General features: G+C 39.0%; 1 protein-coding gene across 1 annotated transcript in view; it reads right to left on the bottom strand.

Annotated features, from left to right (window-relative positions):
* Positions 1 to 2,192: 2,192 nt before the first annotated feature.
* LOC122632980 overlaps positions 2,193 to 19,505 on the bottom strand; it is a 73,228-nt gene continuing 55,915 nt past the window's right edge. Inside the window, exons 4-13 of the mRNA XM_043820330.1 lie at positions 16,683 to 16,925; positions 10,663 to 10,900; positions 10,332 to 10,567; positions 8,509 to 10,019; positions 7,022 to 8,223; positions 6,563 to 6,738; positions 6,088 to 6,441; positions 5,795 to 6,022; positions 5,560 to 5,714; positions 2,193 to 5,480 (exon numbers count right to left, since the gene is read on the bottom strand). Of these exons, the coding sequence (XP_043676265.1) occupies positions 2,750 to 5,480; positions 5,560 to 5,714; positions 5,795 to 6,022; positions 6,088 to 6,441; positions 6,563 to 6,738; positions 7,022 to 8,223; positions 8,509 to 10,019; positions 10,332 to 10,567; positions 10,663 to 10,900; positions 16,683 to 16,925 (7,074 nt within the window). The 3' untranslated portion in view covers positions 2,193 to 2,749. The remainder of the gene's footprint in view (positions 5,481 to 5,559; positions 5,715 to 5,794; positions 6,023 to 6,087; positions 6,442 to 6,562; positions 6,739 to 7,021; positions 8,224 to 8,508; positions 10,020 to 10,331; positions 10,568 to 10,662; positions 10,901 to 16,682; positions 16,926 to 19,505) is intronic.

Below are 19,505 nucleotides of genomic sequence, written 5' to 3' on the forward strand. Positions count from 1 at the left end.
CATTCATTCACACGCGCATACACTTTTTCTCTAATTATTATTAATTAATCTTATTAGCTAAAAAGAAACTGACAAAAGATTATATAAAAATGTGCTTTATCAAGAACCGGGACATTTCCAAATTACTAATAACAGTCGCCTAATATTTACAAAGGCCGAACGATAAAAAATCAAATCGTTTTTATTTTATCGTCAATGATGAAAAAAAAAATGAAAAGATTAGTCATCGTTATAGAGCCGCCTAAAACCTCGAGAAGGGTATAACAATACATTAACCCATTCGAATTAGAAAATAAAAAAATAAAAAAAAATGGAAAAGAAGAAAAGAAAAAAAACTCGCGCTATTTAATGTCAACTTTCGATAAATTACTTTATCTTATTTTGCGATAGCAGTTAACAATGCCATTCGCTTTTACCTCGTGTATCTTAAAAAGGGGAAATAGATAATATTATAAACATCAATATTCAACATACAATATACGTAGGATGTACGTAAAAAAAAGTCAATCTCAATTATAATTGAGAATATAAAAAGAAATAAAATAAAATAAAAACAAGAAAAGAAAAGAAGAAAAACATGCCGATAAAGTAAAGAACGTCAAAACTTTTTTTTTTCGGAGAAGACGTAATACCTTTCCGAAATAAAAGATAAAAAAAAAGAGAAACAAAACGGAGATAATAAAAGATTTAATAACGTCATCCCTGCATGCAATCGTATTGCATGATTGTTAGGAAAAAATGCTTTGTACTCAGCCGACCCGAAGGACGAATGGTTAGTATTTTAATAATCCGCGCCTTCTCCAACTATTTTCCATATCTCACGACTTACTTAGTGAACAACTACAGGTGCAAACGCGTGCATACAAATAAATATGAATATGTATAGAATAATAACAAGCGCGATTTACAAAGGCTATAAAGAGAAAAGGAGAATATTTATCGTTTAATTAGTTATTAAGACTTGAGATCATTTCTTTCGTGTGTGTACGTGTACCTATGTTTCCTTTAACCCTCTCTTTCTCTTCCCAATGATGTATTAATTGTATGTGCATGTGTATGTTTGAGTGTATGTTTGTATATATGCGTGAATATAGATGTTGTGTGTAACACGAACCCTTCTGGAAAAATACTCGTTAATTGTGGTATAGTAATGACGATAATGTACAATTGTGCAATCTCTCATGGCTTTCGCGAAAAAATTTTCGAAACTAAGAGGTTACACCTACTTGTTTGTTTTCTTGTTTGTGTTTATGTGTATGTGTGAATGTACTGTTTTTCAACGTTCGAAACGCTTCGCTGGACAAGTAGGTCAATCAATTGGAACATGTGGCATCGTAAATGTGTAAAAGAATGTGCCAGATAATAATAACGACGCGCGAATAGAACGTTCCAAAACGTTGCTGTTTCCTTTTTTATTTTCTTTTTCGTCCATGATATTTGCAATGTCCATGAACGCAGGCGTGTGCAAATGGTCTACTTCAGCGTTTCGTATTCGGTTGCCTAGGCGTAGACTAGCTAAGAAAAATTACGATGCTACCAATACGAAACCTGTGATCTTTCCTCATCTGCGCGTAAAACGCGATATCTTTAACTTTAAGCGTACGGTCAAATATACTAACATTTTTTACTTTTTTCTTTATTTTTTTTTATTTTTTTACTTATGTTTTGTGTTTTCTTTAAAGTTTATCGTATCAAAGCCATGTGCACGGTAAGACATCAAATTGATCGCTATTATTTTTTACGCGTTTCAAGTTCAATCTCAAATTCGCGATAATTCATATCCCTATCTTTTCTTTTGTTTATTCTTCCACATTGTAGAATTATGACAATTATCTTTTCCGATATTTTCTATTATTTTTCATACTTTTCCGATTTATTATCCTTATTTAATCTTCCTATGCCTTTCTTCCTCTCCCTCTCTCTCTCTCTCTCTCTCTCTCTCTCTCTTTACCGATTACCTGCGTGTGTGACTTGCCTTTTCCATCAACTTTCATCATCCGCCTCGTGCGCGCGCTCTTTTAATTATTTCTTTTGTTTAACACGTAATCATCTTACCGTGAATCTAACAAAAGTTTCGTATAAAAAAAGGAAGCCCCAAAAAAGAGGGGAGATCACGCGATGGACGCCCTAATTGTCGTTCGTTATGGGCGCGCAGCATCTATTTTTTCTTTTCTTTATTTTTTTCACGTTTCTTTCTTTCTTTTTTAATTATCCAGACACATTAACCGGTTTCGTTTCGTGTTTTTGTATCGCGCACAAAACGTATGATAGAAAAATGGCAGTGCGATTGGTTTTGTTGCTCCGTCGATAACAAACTACTCCAATATTAAAATAATGCGCTCCAAAATACGTATTTGGACAATTTCTGTTCCTGTTCTTTAGTTCTAAAGTCTTCCCGTTAGAGCATCTTACAGAGAAAAAAAAGAAGAATATACGTCTAGAACGGGTTTTGGAAATGAGTTGATACCGATTCGTGCAATGCCTCTTCCATTCTTTCATTCTGTCTCTCTCTCTTTCTCTCTCTCTTTCTCTCTCTATCTCTCACTCGCACTCTATCGCTTTCGTTCGGCTCAACTCTGTATGGATCGTTCCTATTTTTAGTGCCGGTCAGGCACACCTCACCAATATGGCTATACGAACAATGATCCCTCCTATTCTTCGCTGTACCCTTATTTTTTTAAGTTATTCGCTCAAACCCAGGTACGATCCGCAATCACGGTCGATTGGAATCGTACTTTCCGCTAATGGCTCATCCGATGGCTCCTCCTTCTTGATACGGACCTGTTATCATACACGGATGCATAGGAAAAAGCGTTGTCCAGGTCATGGTTGTATACGTTGGCGATCTCATCATGAATTGTGAATTTGGTACGGTAGATATGTGAGGAAGTGGTGGTAGCTTCTCGTTATTCACCGAACTAGCTGGACTAGTAACTGCTGTGGACACCAACGGTGATGTACCCGACGAGCTGGTAGTCGTTGTCGTTACAACGCCCAACTTCCTCAATCTCATTTTTTCTTCCCATTCGTCCCAACCGTGTCTTGGTCTATTAAGATTACGATGTTGGTAGAACACCAAACTGATTCTAGTCGGATTAAGACGATTGGGTTTCTTCAAGGCCGTCGTTGCGTGCATCTCATGTTTCGCACATTCGAATAAAACACTACCATGACCTAAAGCTATAGCAACTCCTCCCATTTGTGGATCTTTGAAGCACTCTTCGTTGTCGGAATAATCGGCTACCTCACCAAGTGGTTCCGCTTTCGGTGGTGGCTCAGGAAGTACCGGGAAGTATGGTGGAGGTCCATAAATGTCCCAACGAGAAGTTTCCCATCTTGGCCAGCCTGTATTTAAACTCTGATACGGTGGTATACCTTGATACGGATATTGTGGAGAATGGAAGCAAGCGTCCCTTTTAGGTTGTTGATAAAATTGCGGAGGATATTGTGCAGCTTGTGGGTGATAAGGCTGGTGATAATTGTAACCTTCCCAAGAATTTGGATATGGTTTTTCAAAAACTGGGTACGTAGGATAACCGTATTGTGGAAATGCGTGAGGATGGCCCAAGCTTGACATAGCGTGTAAATCTTGAACTTGCTTCATTTCTTCCGCCCAAGCTAAAGAACTGGTATTCGAGTTAACGATCTCTTGTCGTCCATCATGAAATCCTTCTCTTAATTTCTCATCATGCCAATCTGTTCGTTTTTGATGGTTCTGATTGGATACACATGTTTGTACCCCATTGCTTAAACTATCCGCAAAAGCATTATTTCTTACTGGTTCCTGCGGTTTTAAAAAAGTTCTTGCAAATGTGTTTGGATAAGCATTGGTATCGGTAGACAAATGTTGACCCGATGTTGTCCTCGAAGGCGGTCTTCCTTTGGGTATACGGAAAGGGGATGGTTCGGTTTGCGTTTCCCAACAAGTTGGCTTTGTTTGATCAACATTTGGTAATCTTTCAGGCCAAGTTGAATTTTTTTGATGATCCATTTGATTATTTATTTTCTCCGCCACATTTTGATGCTCGTTAAAGAGAGTTTGATGTTCCATCGATTTTGAAGTTTCGGAAGACCATAAATTAAACATGTTCCAACTGCTTCCATAACTTCCTTGCTCCGAAGATACGGTTGGAAACTGAGGGGTTGTTGAAGATTTTAAGTCCGTTTGTCTTTGCAAACGACCAAAGTACCTTTTTTGATCGCTTGAACTAAGAAGACCTTGCACATCACTTTGTTGATCAGGAATAGATGGAAGATTTAAGGAACCCTGAAGAAGGAAATCTGGGTTCGTAGCACCAAGTGATTTGTGACTATTACCATCCACACAGGAAGTACCACTATATCCAGGAAAAACGTCCCCTAAATTAGAATCGGTATGTTGATTTTGATATGTAGCGTTTCTTCCTAGTTGAACGGATTGTGAAAGATAGTGACTTTGTACTCTCGATGAAAAGGATGGCTCGGTTTGTGATTTTGGTAACATAAATCTTGTAGAATTCTGTGATTCTAAATAAGTCTGTGACAATGCACCAGAGTATTTTTGTTGACTAGCATCTTGTCTCATTCTAGATTGATTGTCCATGTTATTTTGACCAACATGACGAATGTTATTCGTATTTACTTGTGATTGATGTATTCGTGATTGTAGATTCTTTTGCATAACATCTAAATGGGTCGGTGAATGAAAGTATCCTGCTCTTGGAGACGCATTGTTTTGTCTGGTCTCAAAAATATGTTGATAGCTTCTCGCAGAAGTTGTATGATTGTAACTACCGTCAGGTGTAGTAGGGTATCCCGAACTTCTTGGAGAAGCCATTCTTGGATCCTGAGGTGTTGATGGACATCCTCTAGGTGACATGGCATAAGCTACTTCACCAGGTGTACATGGATGAGAACTTCTCGGAGAAATAGGATGACCTCTCGGAGAATGACTGTAAGTACCTCTTGGCGAATCCATAGTGGAGTTTGGTAAATTCCTTGAACCTGGTCTATGATCTTCTTGCGAAACTGTACTTCGTGGTCTGATGTCATCCAAGCTAGTGCTATCAGGATCTACTTTAGTGTCTCTTTCTAAACCACCAAAGGCATATTCTCCCCAGGGATTTAACCAATTATTTTTTCTTTGATCTAGCCAACCATTTCGACTCCATTGTTGTTCACCCTGATAACCCCAACCTTGATACATAGACACTGGACTATCGAGGACCGTCGATGATACCTGAGAACTTTGTAATTGCGCATCCATACCTTCGAACATTGAAGCCATTTCTAAGGATAATTGCGTATCTCTTGCTGGAGTTCTGGACAGATCATGATGATTCACTGCACGACTTGCTTCTATTATTTTATCGGACGCGTTAGTGTGCCTTTGTATGTCTTTTTTATTTGCAACAGTATCGGGCTCCTCGTCTTTTCTCTTCTTTCCATGCCGACGACAAGGTTGAAGAGGAACCGATCGAACTCTGACCTCGCAGGGATATCTATTAAGACGATAATTTGTTATCTTATAATATTATCATTCAAGTAATTTATAATCGATATGCAACGAGAGTTACTTACTTATTCAGAACTTCTAAAGCCCCAGAACGAACTTTTTCTTCTTGTCCTTCTTTCGAACCAAATTCATCAGTATCGTCCATGATATAAAGAGGAAGTACATGTAACTGTTCGTCTTCAGGTTTCGCTAATGTTCGATGTTTTGTCAAACTTACTACCTATAAATTGAGTTTATTATTGTACACACATAATCGTATCAATGTAAAACAAAAAAAAATCACTACAACGCTTTACATACCACAGTGCATCCATTATTCATATTGTGAAGGTCTCGATGAGAGTGCGCACAGAAATCGATACAAGCCGTTACACCAGAAAAAGGTCTTCCAGGTTTAAATCCTAATCGACATTCGCTTGCTTCTCGTTCAAATTGAGTTTGATTATTAAATGCTTCCGGTGCAAGGCTCAAATATAAAGGTGATAAAAGTGTAGCCAAAACGTGCATCCTCTCTTCGACCTCTTGTTCCTGATTAAAAATCATTGATATCATGTGTTCCCAAGAAAGAATAGCTATTATTAGAAGTATCTTACCTCTGACCGAACAGATAATCGAAATTTTCGTACAGTTTTGCTTCTTGCATATTTACAACCATTGTAATACATAGACCAAGAGCATCCAAAAGAAAAACTCGCTCCGCAGGTATCGGGATCAAGTCCTTGACAAGCGCAGGTTCTCGGTTCATTAGTACCACATCTTCTGGTCGTTGGAAGACCAAAGCGATTTAATTTGTGACTCAAAAGGGAGTAAATGCGATCAGCTTCATGAGTTGGAACTCCTTCCCAAGCAACCATGGCTACAACGATCCATGCCGTCGCACATTTATGACCTTGTCGATGTTTCACTATGGAAAGGATCTTCTCATCGATGCCGGATCGTCGTATTATCTAGCGAATCACTGATATTACAATCCCATCACCACAGTATAATTTAGACCGATTTTTAATATTAAACTAATATCATAAATTTCTAATTAATGATACAAAATATCGTTCAAATTGGACTTACCCATTTAGCCATTGGGCAGCCTTGAGTAGTCTTGCCTTCCTTCCCAGTATAAACGACCTTCTCGAACCTTATTGCATTTCCCTTCAGGCCAGTTCTTCTTTCAAGATCGTTCCGAAGATCAGACAGACTTGCAGCCGCTCCGAGATGAGTGTAGTACGAGCCGGGTTCAGGTGGACCTTGTGGTTGAACCTCATTTTATTTACGAAACCGACGTTTCAACGAAAGGAAGCAACAGAAGCGGAAACATTTATGCCATGTATGTTATATCCTTGAGAAGGAATTGGGTTAGGTATGTACACACTTCTCTCTGGATCTCTGAACACAGCGCATAATCGATGTATTTTGGCCGTAATTATTAGTACTTTTGTTTGAATATAATTATTCTTTCGTGTGCAAATATTCATTGTTAGTGTGTTCTCTCAATGTTAGTGTCGTATTGAATACGCAATAGCAACTCACATTTATCGGCAGGAAAGCAGTTGCAGTCCGGTACTTCGGTCCTAACATTGTTCTTCAGTTTGTCCAAATGATCTTGCAATTTAGTAGTCGATGATGCGTTGCCGCTTTTCGGACTATTAGGTCCTTCATTCTTTATGTCAGAGTCTGATTTCTGTTGAGAATCTGCTAATATTTCATCCCTCGTCTGAAGACCTTGGCAACAACCTTCGCGCAGGTGTTCCGGCGTAGGTTGTTCCGTGCCACCTCTCCGACAGCACCATGAACCAGTACCTGGTGATACTTTGGCGGGACCACCGTCGCCTCTAAATTTATAGTCCGAAGCATCCTGCGATGTTTGACCAGGTTCAGCTTTTACAGGCAGCGTAGTATGGTCTTCTCCTCTAGAAACATTGCAGGATTCAATGCTTTCGGGTATGGCGCAATTGTATTCTCCTATGTTCTCCTGCTTGATGGTTTGATCTGAAGCGTACTTTACCTCCGAACTATCTTCCTCTTTCGTGGATGACTGGTCTGCCTTCATTTCAACGGATCTTTGTTCATTCTCAACCACGATTTTGCTGATGATAGAAGTATCCGCAGTCTGTATAAAGTCAAGGTTGTCCTCTCTCGCTTTCTTAGTTGTGTTCGTCTCTTCTCGTAGATTTTCGAGTCTTTGCGTTTCTTTTTCAACACATTGTTGCTGAAATGTCTTTTCTTCTATGATAGAATTATCGTGATGCTTATTATGGTCTTTCCATAACTGTTGCTGGGTTTGTTCGCGCATACGTTGTTGTTCCTCAGAAGGTTTTTCAAGGACGATTTTATCCTCTGTCGCGAATTTCATAAAATTTTCTATAGCAGTCACACCGGTCTCTGTTAGTACGTTATGATTAGTTAAATTGGTTCCACCTCCTGTCCATTCTAATAAGCCACCACCTTCGGGCAAACTATCGACCCGAGGGTGGTGGCTATGCAATAAAAAATTACCGGTCAAATTTTCATTAGATTGCGCCATTGACATGATTGTCGATTGATTGAGGTACTGATCCGTTCTCTTTTCTTGCATTTTCTCTGAATTTTCATGTGACTCTCGTAACCGATCATCTCCGACATATTCTCCATTCGATCCAATAATGTTGTTAATGTTATGCTGACCTTGCATTTGATGATGCATATGAAGATGCTGCTGCTGTTCTTGATGATTCACTTGATGTTGCTGCTGCATTTGTTGATGTTGCAATTGCTGCTGTTGTTGCAATTGCTGCTGCTGCTGTTGTTGTTGCAATTGCTGCTGCTGCTGTTGCTGTTGTTGTTGATGCTGCTGTTGTTGATGCTGCTGCTGTTGTTGTTGATGCTGCTGTTGTTGCTGTTGATGTTGCTGATGAAGATGTTGCTGCTGCTGCTGCTGCTGCTGCTGTTGTTGTTGTTGTTGCTGCTGCTGCTGCTGCTGCTGCTGCTGCTGTTGTTGCTGCTGCTGTTGCTGCTGCTGCTGTTGTTGCTGCTGCTGTTGCTGCTGCTGTTGTTGCTGCTGTTGATGCTGTTGATGTTGTTGTTGTTGCTGTTGATGTTGCTGCTGCTGTTGATGTTGTTGTTGCTGTTTGCTTAAAATCATTGATTTAAGCCGACTGTTCAGATTCACTCGATTCGATTGTGCATATACATTGTTTTCATGGTTATCTTGATTATCCGAATATCCATTGTTCTTACTATTATCTGCATTTTGTTGCCACATGATTCTTTCTCCAGAATTTTGCATATCTTGTTTCGATGTATGCTGACCCCACGTAGGTTGATTTTCACTTACCGAAGATGGGGACCACGTCATATGATTGTCCATTTTAGTTTCTTGCGATGATTGATTTTGCCATGTTGTAGATTGGTGACCAGGTGTTCTTCTTGGACTAGGTTGAGAATCTGGCCACTGTTGTTGAGGTTGCTGACTGGATTCACTTTTCATGCTATTGGGTGACCAGTTGGGTTGACTAGTTGGTGTGTCTGGCCATGTCATTTGATTGGAGGGAGTCAGTCTTGGATTTTGTTCAAGTTTGGTTTGTTGCGACCATTGTTGCTGTTGTATTTGTTGAGAGGATATAATTAATCCCGAATTTTGTTGACCTGTATTTTGTTGAGTCTGTATTTCAGGACTACTTTGTTGCCACGTGTGTTGACCAGAAGGCGTTACTCTTGAACTTTGTTGGGACGGATTTTGCTGATGATCTGGTAATTTTGGAGAATGTTGTGGCCACCCCTGATGTTGTTTTTGAGTAGATGGCGTCAATCTTGAGTTCTGAGTATCTCTTAATTTAGGACTTTGCTGTGACCAACTTCCCTGAGTTTGTTGTTGAGACTGTTGTTGTTGTTGATTCTCAGTATTGTCAGTCCACGATTGAGGAGTTTGAGGTTCCTTTACGGTACCATTTTCCCAACTCATATGACTACCTGGTCTTGATAACTCTTGTTGTCCTTGTAGCTGCATAGCTTGTTGTTGCTCATTTTGCTGCTTCATAGTATTCTGCATACTTTGTTGCTGAAGCTGCTGCTTTGAAGACTTTTGCTGTTGATGGTGTTGTTGAAGAGTAGAATCCGACCACGTCATATTACTATTATTTACACCACTGATTTTTGAACTCGTACTAGTATCAGTCCATATATGTCGTTGACTAGTATCCGACATAGCATGTTGCCGTTGCAAATGTTGCTGCTGTTGATGTTGTTGCTGATGTTGTTGAGCAACTTGTGATTGCCACTGATTTTGTAGCTGTTGTTGACCCATTTCCACGTAGCCTGGATATCCGTTAGAGTTGTGTAAACTCTGTGGGCCCGGTTGAAGTGGATACCCAGGCATCTCGTTTCCCGACACATTATTCGCAGCAATTGTGGCAAATCCTTTTACTTGCGTGTCTGTAGGAGGTTGCTGTTGCTGCTGCTGTGACGGTTGTTGTGCCTGTTGGGTATCCATGTGTACGGAGCTACTACGGCTTGTTGGAGTAGTTGAAGGTGGTGGTGCCATTGTCACATCCTGAAAAGAGGATCATTCGATCTGTAACTTAAAATCGATTGCAGCTTTATCATCCGCAAGAAGAGACGCTTACTCTTCTTTGCTATGTAATACACGTGTTAAACCAATGATACGATTAAAGCACTACTATTTTGTAGATGTGATAATTAAAAAATTAAATTTATCTTCTTGCTTTAATACATATTTTGCACGTATCACTGTATTTGATATGTATTTTAGCAACGAATGTTAAGCTTCGTCTTCAAATATAATATAAAAATATGGCCTTTGCATAAAACATTGCCACGAATAAGTTTTACTAGCAATCCTTACCTGCTGCTGGTAACCGTTAACATAATCCTGTCTTTCGTAACCAACGGGTTGCGTTGGTGTTGAAGCAGGATCCATAAATTGACCATTTAATGGCCTCTGAGGTGTCGAAGCTGCCGTCTGTGGTGCCACTGGTGTTAAGGGTGAAGGTTGCCCCGTAATTGTATATTGTCCTGTAGTCCCGGCTCGTTGAAATGCCGATTGATCAGTAGTTATAAAAGTTTGCTGTTGATACGCGACTGCAATGACAATTCGTACCAATTCGTAAAAATGTATATAGCTATACCTATGTATTTTAAAAATAATTGTACTATGCAATTCCGTATGTATGTACCTGGCTGAGGATGATAAGGCGTTGCGGTGCTGTATTGAGTGTGATATCTTAATTCTTCTAACTGATTAGGAGCAGGAATTTGTTGAATAAATTGTTGAGGTGGCCATGCAGCTGGCGTGGTTTCAACCGCGACTGCACCCACAGGACCAACTCCCTGATGCCATACCGTATTACCGAAACCAGCTGCCGGTCGAAAACCAGCACTAGAATCTCCATAAAATGGCACTACTCCGGGAGACTAAAACATACGATATGCACAATATATACGAAATGCACGGTATAATAGATTTAATATAAACTTCAATAAAGTTTTTTCTAGTCTTAGAACGAACATAGTGCGCTTTAACTCCTGCATTTAATTCGTGGCCGCGTGTATGTATATTTAATAAAAACAAATATTAAAAGTATCTAAATTTTGCATTTAATGCTATTTTGTCAAATAACATCGTAGCATTTGCCAGACATAACAAATTGTTTAGCTAGACCACGATTGTTACGTGTCACTGTTCGATCAACAGTTATTGAATTACGAAAGTAATCCCATCAACCAACGACCAAGGAAGAGGAATTTCCTCGCAACATCCCATAATCGGAAATCCCAGAGGTAGATTGATTTACCGACCATCGATCTAAACACGAAATACGCTCAAACATATTGTATCAATTTGATATCAATACATAAGCGATAAAAAGGAAACCATGTATAAATTACACATATAAAGTTCCATTTACTTGCCAGTTTAAGTTCATTGAATTCGATTGTAGTCATTGCACTGGTGCACTGGTTCCCAATTCATTAGCTTTTAGCCCATTCTATATACTCTATATTCTATATACCATAAAATACTCGAGTAAATGCATTTACAGAAGGTCTTTGAAACGGTGATCTAGTTAATTTTAGATTCCTCTCATTTTCGTTATCAACAACGTCCTCGAAATACTATCCCCATTGTAATCCTGTTTCTTTTCTCAATGGGGGAAAAAAAAAAAAGAGAGAAAGAAAACGGCGGAAGTAAAAAAAAAGGGCAGCGATCCAGAAGGATATCTGGAGGCTTCTTTGATGCAAAAGCATAAACCACTTAAATGAATCGCTTCTTTCGTCGTACGATCGATAATAGAAGGGTAGTAGTGAGCTCGAGAAACTCCGTGAGAGCCCCCAAAGTGGCCGTGAATCCGTGTTTGTGGTCGAGGTTGATAGCATCGAAGGCGGGCGTCTCGCCAAGCGAGACAGGGGTCTCTTTGCCCCTACCCCTTACCATAGCACACACCAACCGATGTGGACGCTCTACTCTCGGATAGACCTCTCCTTCCCTCTTTTCGCAGCTTTCTCGCTTTCTCTCGGTGTGCCCTTAGGGGAGAAAATCCTTCCGTTCTCGTGGCACCGTGACCTAGGGCAACGTGAGAGCCCGAGGCGCGATAAAACGGGATGTCCCGTGACAGCACCCAAACATAACCCTCAAGACCCTGCCCGCCAACTCGAACCACGTCGACTGCCAGGCTCTTGCTCTCTTTCTCTTACTCTCTATCTCTCTCTCTCTCTCTTTCTCTCTTGCATCCTCCATCTCTTCCTACTCTCCAGCTAAAACCCCGGAAAGAGTTCATTGCCCTCGACCTTTCGTACCTACTCTCCTTTCTCCAGCATGCTCCGCTTACTCTCTAGGGCAGAGCCACTTTACGTGCCGTATTACGAGCACACTCGTCGTCACTGACGACGCTGAATACAGATTCTTTTCACTTACCGAGTCTGCCTGAAAATAGGACGTTTATATCGGCACGCATTACTTTCTCGTTTACCAACTCGCGCTCGCGCGCACATCTAGCTTCGCGTAACACGTTATAGCTTGTTCCTTGATCGCGTGCGAATAAACAGCTGGTAGAGTCGGATAAACCGATAAAAGCAATGTTTTTCCTTTCGTTCTTTGTCTGCGACTCGACAAAATGGACCATGCCGGAAGAGTTTCGCTATCACGACACGGCTGTAATTTATTTCATATTATATATCTTGTTTAGTAATTTTTGTTTAGATATTTTTTATTACATATTTTCATAATTATATGTTCCTAACAAATTTATATCAAAAGTACTTTAATAGGATGTAAATTGTGTTGCTACAATAGAAATTGATACATTATCGATAAACTATATTTTCATAATTATGTGTTTCTAATAAATTTACATCAAAAATGCTATACTAGGGAGGAGTTGTGTTACTCCAGAAAAGATTGATACATCGTCGATAAACTTTTAACATTATCACATTGATTGATGCTAAGCATCTTGATGAATCTACGGATATATCATTAAAATTATTAACGATATCAAATTATTTAGAAAAGGTCATGTTATAGGTAGTACTAAGATCGTTATCTTGATGCAATCATTTTCTAATTTACATTTAATAATTCTGAAAATACTCGAGTAAATTGATTAAAACGGAACACTCTATGTTGTACATATACATCCGAATACATGGGCGGCAAGAGAGAAGTTTATTTATCGTCGTGTCAGCATTCACCTCCTCCTCCTTCAGTTACCCGTACCGATACCATCGCTTATTCCCCCGCTCATTGGCTTACTACACAAAAATCAGCTGACAATTTACTTGTTAAGCATCTTTATAATATTCTTAGGCAATGTTCTTTCTAATCGATTTATTTTTAAATTGAAAACAAAGAACGATGTTTTAGATACAAGAAAGTTGTTTCTTCGTGCAAAGATCTCTGTCCTATTATTTTGGTTTACCGGCTCCTGGAATTTACATAAACTTACTACATACATATTTATCTCATATATATCTATCACGGGCAATTGCGAAAGAGAAAACCGCACGTGCTTCGCGGTCGAACGCAATTCGCGTACAGGCAACGATCGCCCGGCATTTCGTGGTTTTGGTTTACTGCATAATTGCGCGTTTCGATGGATACGCCGACACAACATTGATACCTTTATCGCCACGATATTGCCAATTACCGTCGAGCGACATCGAGCACGTTTGTGTATGCAGATGGCGCTTTATACCCTACAGAATCTAACCTAATATGTATAATGCGTGAAAATGCATAGTTAACGCCAAATTTTCCACGATTACTGTCGAAATTGAACAAAAATTTTACACCTCGTTAACCAATATAATTCATGTGATCAACAAGAAGATCAATACCATCGATTGAGACGTAGGTATTTTTATTTTATCCAAGTAAACGAAAGAAAAAAATATGAGGAAATTCATACAAGTGATATTTAATGCTGGGTTCATGATTTCATTTATATAATGAAGACATAAAATGGTATCTTAATTCGAGCATAACGTTTGAATAAAGAAAACATGAAGGATAATTTTAAACGAGTATGTACCAGAACTCCTGGTATCCAGATTTCTTGAATGAATCCTAAAAGAAAAAAAAATGAAGATAAGAAAGGGAAGAATATGGCGTTTTTTCCTCGCGTCAAGGGTTGTACAGAAATCGGCTACCGAAATGGCAGTATGACGTCTAGGGTAGGGGTAGACTACCGACAGACGGCGACTGCGGGGGCGGTGACCGGCCGCCAACGCGAATCAATACCCGCAGGAACAGGAACCGCCGACCTACGAGGTGTGTGTGAGAGAACGAGAGACACGAAGAGAGAAAGAGAGAGATTCGCCGACGAAGAAGAGAGAGAAAGAGAGGGGCGCGAAAACGGCGTAGGAGGAGAAGCAGGATGAGACTGGAGAAGGAGGAATTGCGAGTTTCTCCCACCTCTCACCTACTCTTACCACTACCAGCATTGCCATCACCTCTACTACTACCATCGTCATAGTCGCCGGCACTGCTGCTAATACATACGAATGTTCAGAGGTTGCTGCTCTACCTGTCTACCTTTTACGACTCTTTCGTGTCTTCGACGCTTTCCTTTTCTCCTCGACACGTGTAAAAGATGCATGCTCGAGGCGGGAGGAAGCGGAGAAAACGTTGAAGAATGCGTGAAGAAAACGAGATCCCTCTCTTGGGACATGGGACTAGTGTTCCTCTCGTGCTTTTTCTGATCCACATTGATACCTCCTCCTGCCATTGATCACTCTTTTATCTTTCGTTAATTTTTCAAGATCTTTTGGATGATCTTCGGACATACTCTCCTGTTTTTAAATTTATGCAGTAATATAATTGATGGAATAAAAGAAAAACATAAACGAAATATGACAGAAGAAATTATCTTAGAAACTGTTAAGGAATCCAACATGCCTACGAGAGGTTAGATAGTACGATATGTCCGAATACGTATTACTACTTCGTGACTTACAGTCTGGAGTTCGACGGACCGTCTATACGTGACCTTGACGGCCGACGATTGGACGGGGTTCTGCCCGAGAGATAGAGTGCGAGAGTGAGAGAGACCGAGTGGAAGTCCAGAAGACAGTACGGCTACACGCAGATTACTCCTCTCCACACTACCACTCAACTGTACACACACAAACACACATCGTCGCTGGCACATAAATGCATGCCGTAGTCGGAGACTGGTTTGCCCAGTAACCTCGCATACTGGCCGAGCTAAGAAGAACGAAATGTACTCTCCAAGTCGAATACAAAAGACCACATTCCTCTATTCCTTCGAACCCTTCACGCCTTATCTTATACCACCTTCCTCTTTCTCTGTCTATTTGTCTGTCTGTCTGTCTCATTCCCCTAACTTTTCTTTGGTAGTCTTGCTTCAGCTTATAACACATTCCATCATATTATTTTTCTTTTTACTTTGAACGTTTAAACAGGGTTCAGCTCAGTAGATAAATCAAATACTTATATACGGCTATATCATTAATCAAAAACTATTGCCAAATTTTGAGCTTCTACCAAACGGTTTAAAATGAAAATAAATGATCACTTGTCTTGGATCAACGGAATCAAATACATTCGATTGATTTTTCTCGATGAACAAGAATATTCTAGAACAAGTTTTTTACTTAGATCTATAACAGCGTTCGATCGCTAGCAATCTCCGATTACCTCGTAAACAGGATAGGAGTTTCTTCGCGGTTGTTGCAAAAGGATCATAGCATATCAAATGACAGAATTGTCACGTGCATTATTGTCTCGAAATGGACATACATATCTAATTGAGGTCGAGTTACATATTCCATGTATCTGTAGCGATCGTTTTAATAGATGATCAAGTCACTATTGTTGTTTGCATCCTTTCTTTACACTGATTAAATATTATTGAATATGATACCATATAATATGATACCACATAATACCAGATAAAATACTTATCGAAAATAATTGCTCGTTTGTAGATGAGTAAATGATGAAATTCTTTCTGTGTTAATCTTGTTGGAAAAGTGATACCACGATAAGCGTGAACGTTCACTAATCCTTACTATAAACAGATATACCACATTGCCCCAGGCTCTGAGAGTTCTAATGCAATTTTAGTTCGGTGTGGAGGCAGGTCGAAACGGCAAGTAACAAGGGTCTAGGTCAAGGTCTTAGTTCTAGTATTGCTATAGAGCGAAATCAACATTATTGAGCTGTACTGTAAATACATAATGCACCCGCTATCAACAATAATATTTAACAAATGGATGTCGAATATTCGAAAATGATGAAGTACAATAGAATGTAAAGAAAATAAACCCAATTAATGACATCATTTTTCTGTAAATGGAGAACATCGCAGGTGTTCGTACAATCATCGCAAGACTATAAAACTGTATACAAGGCAAAAGAGTAATCAGAGCACTGTGCGACTGCTGAGTAAAGATAGATAAGTAAGTAGAACTGCGATAGAGTGGCCTGACATCTATTATCAAGAAAAAAAAACGTATCGTCCTACTATTTTATCGAAATGTTTCCAAAAATTTCATTATCTGTATAACCATTGCACAGATATAACCGCAAATAAATTAATGCGTAAATCATCTTGTGTAAAAATATCTTTAATCAAAGCTATCATTTTGTTCGTATTTGTGTTGCCAGCTTTACTGTAAAACAACTTGTAGTAATAGAAAAAAAAGAACGCAAAAAGATTTCTAAGTTACTCACCATGGAGACAACGGGTGGCGGAGGATTTCCGTTTCTGAGAGCCGCCGTTTGCTGACTCGCCGCGGGGTTCAGGTTGTCCTTGGCCTGCTGCATGGGATCCGGCTGATGCAGAGGCTGCTGCGCTTGCTGTTGCTGTTGTTGTTGTTGGTGTTGCTGCAGACCACCGATGCCTGCTTGAGGACTACCAAGACCTGCGGGTGCACTGTCTGGCGTGCTGACTTGTCGAGCGATTTTTCGATAACTCTGTAAATTTGAGAATAGAAATTTTTTATTGGAATATTATTCTTTCGTCTCATTCGTAAATTTTAAATATGTATATTAATTTAAATGCAAGATTTTATTCAAATTTCAAATAATTTTTTTAAAACGTTAACTTCAACGAGTATTATATTGGAAACAATAAATTCAATCGAGCATCACTTAATAACTACACAATCCATACATTTCTCACTCGCATCTTACTCTAAGATGGAAATTACAGTAAATCAACGCTAGAAGTCTGAATAAAAAAAATGTTTTTCTACGTGGGAGAGTTGCATCGAATAATTTCTAATGCTGCGTTCATCTTCGTACCATCACAGAAACTAGAAACAACGTATACATATATTTATCTTCGGAAATGAAGGAAGAAAAGGATGCTGGTACGAGAACTGAGTATACGCTGGTGTGACCCTAATGCTAAAAATAGCTACGTGGCCTAAGTAGGCCGAGGCGGCTGAAACTGTTTCCATAGTCCAACTGGTTGAACGAACATCGTCGTTCGTACCAAAGCATGACCCCTTCCCTCTTTTCTTCTTCTTTTTCTTCTCCTTCTTCTTCCTTCTCCTAATTTTCATTCTTCGTTTCGTAAATTCTATGATCATGACAGATGTCGCGAGCTTTGGGTACTCGTCGAAATCAAAACGATATCGCGTACATTGTAAACGCAGTCATTAAAATAATAAACTATAATTTATTTTTATTTGTACTGCACAAAGGAAATATATATCGATATGGATGCATCTTTTTCATACCGAAAAAAAAACATATTTTTACATAATCGTTACATTTAAAATGACTAATCAATTTTGAACATCGTTCAAGTAGATATTTTTCTATTAAATAACGTAATGGAAGAAAGAGATAAACGATTGAAATATAGTTCAAAAAAGGTGGAAAAAAATCGATGATAATCTTACCTTGAATAGAATATGGAACCTAGTTTATATAATAACGTGCATGCATATAATTATATAAGCTCATTATCTCGTGAAGGAAACATTATTTATTCCGATATTAATAACACGATCGGAATACAGTCGCGAGGATGTATGAAATTGTGGCTTCAAACTAACGGTGAGAAACACATCAACATAACATATATGTAGAAATCGACAGCTATTAATTTTCTCTCGCACGTGCATCATACAAGCATTCGATCTTGCCCTCTCTCTTTCATTCTCAAGTCCGTGTATTTCACGATGGAGTACACAACTCACAAATACGAAGACTGCATATCGGATTTATAAATAGGCAAGGTCTTGGGCCCACGCTAAGCCCACAGGAGAGAATCATATTTGCCTACCGATTGCTCTGTCACCCGCTGAGATATTTTATTTACATAAATCGAGTTGCGACGTACGACCGGACGTGCTCGATCATTTCAATATATATATATATATATATATATATATATATATATATATATATATATATAATATGTCATTAAGAAATATCTTATAGAAGAAACAAGTTATGGTTTAACTGTATAGATATAATAAAAAATTAGTCGATTGGTCTCTAGACGTAATTTATAAAAAACCAAGAAATTTAACTAATCCATCGCCTAATCTAATTCATTTGGCAAGTAACCTCCTGCAAATAATTATATCATATGATGGATATTATATCGTATGAAATTTAAAATAAGAGACGATATAATAATAGAATAGACTCATTATATTGCCGCAACGAACTGATACAACTCTTTTTCACACCACCTTCGAATAGCAGTCTCGACTTCACAGACTCATCCGTTTGTTATGCGATTGATGCGATTGGAATGACGAACAATCTTAAAATGACACACGTTCACTACCATAGAGTCCATGTTCTTTCACGGTAAATCGACTTCTTGAAAATCTCGACGCTTTCTCTCTCTCTCTCTTTTTCTCTCTTTTTTTCTCTCTTTCTCTTTCTCTTTCTCTCTCTCTCTCTCTCTCTCTCTCTCTCTCTCTCTCTCTCTCTCTCTCTTTTTCTCCCGTCGTCTTTTATCGCGAACTTTAATCGGTGCTTTTTCAAGCCAGCCAAAGTTATAAATAGTCTTTCCTTATTCCCTGCTCTCAAACCGTCACGTGAAAGGCAGCCTTCCAAACGAGATGAAAACTTTCTTTATCGAAATGAATTAAACTTCGTTGTCGTCGTTCTCGTTGTTGTTATTATTATTATCATAGAATTTCGCGGGACTTGATCACATAAAAATAATAATAAATAACGTACCGACCTGTAAAACTTGTCGTCGAATTAAACTGACATCTTATTTAATGAAATATGTTTTGTAAAATGAAATATAATATCGATACGACTAAGCATTACGGGAACAGTAACTCGGTCGGATTTGACTTATCGTGCGATTACGATGGGCAGGAAAGTCATTATTTGTTTTCTACCGATAAAAGAATGATACCGAATGGAGGAAGGAGAAGCAATTTATGGGAGACATTACGAAACGACGCGACGCAATATTTTATTGTCCTTGCCCAGCTATATAACTCGCGTAAATGTAATTTTTTTCACTGTCTCTCTCTCTCTCTCTCTCTCTCTCTCTCTCTCTCTCTCTCTCTC

The sequence above is a fragment of the Vespula pensylvanica genome, chromosome 11 (genome assembly GCF_014466175.1).
Source record: "Vespula pensylvanica isolate Volc-1 chromosome 11, ASM1446617v1, whole genome shotgun sequence".
NCBI classification, from domain to species: domain Eukaryota; kingdom Metazoa; phylum Arthropoda; class Insecta; order Hymenoptera; family Vespidae; genus Vespula; species Vespula pensylvanica.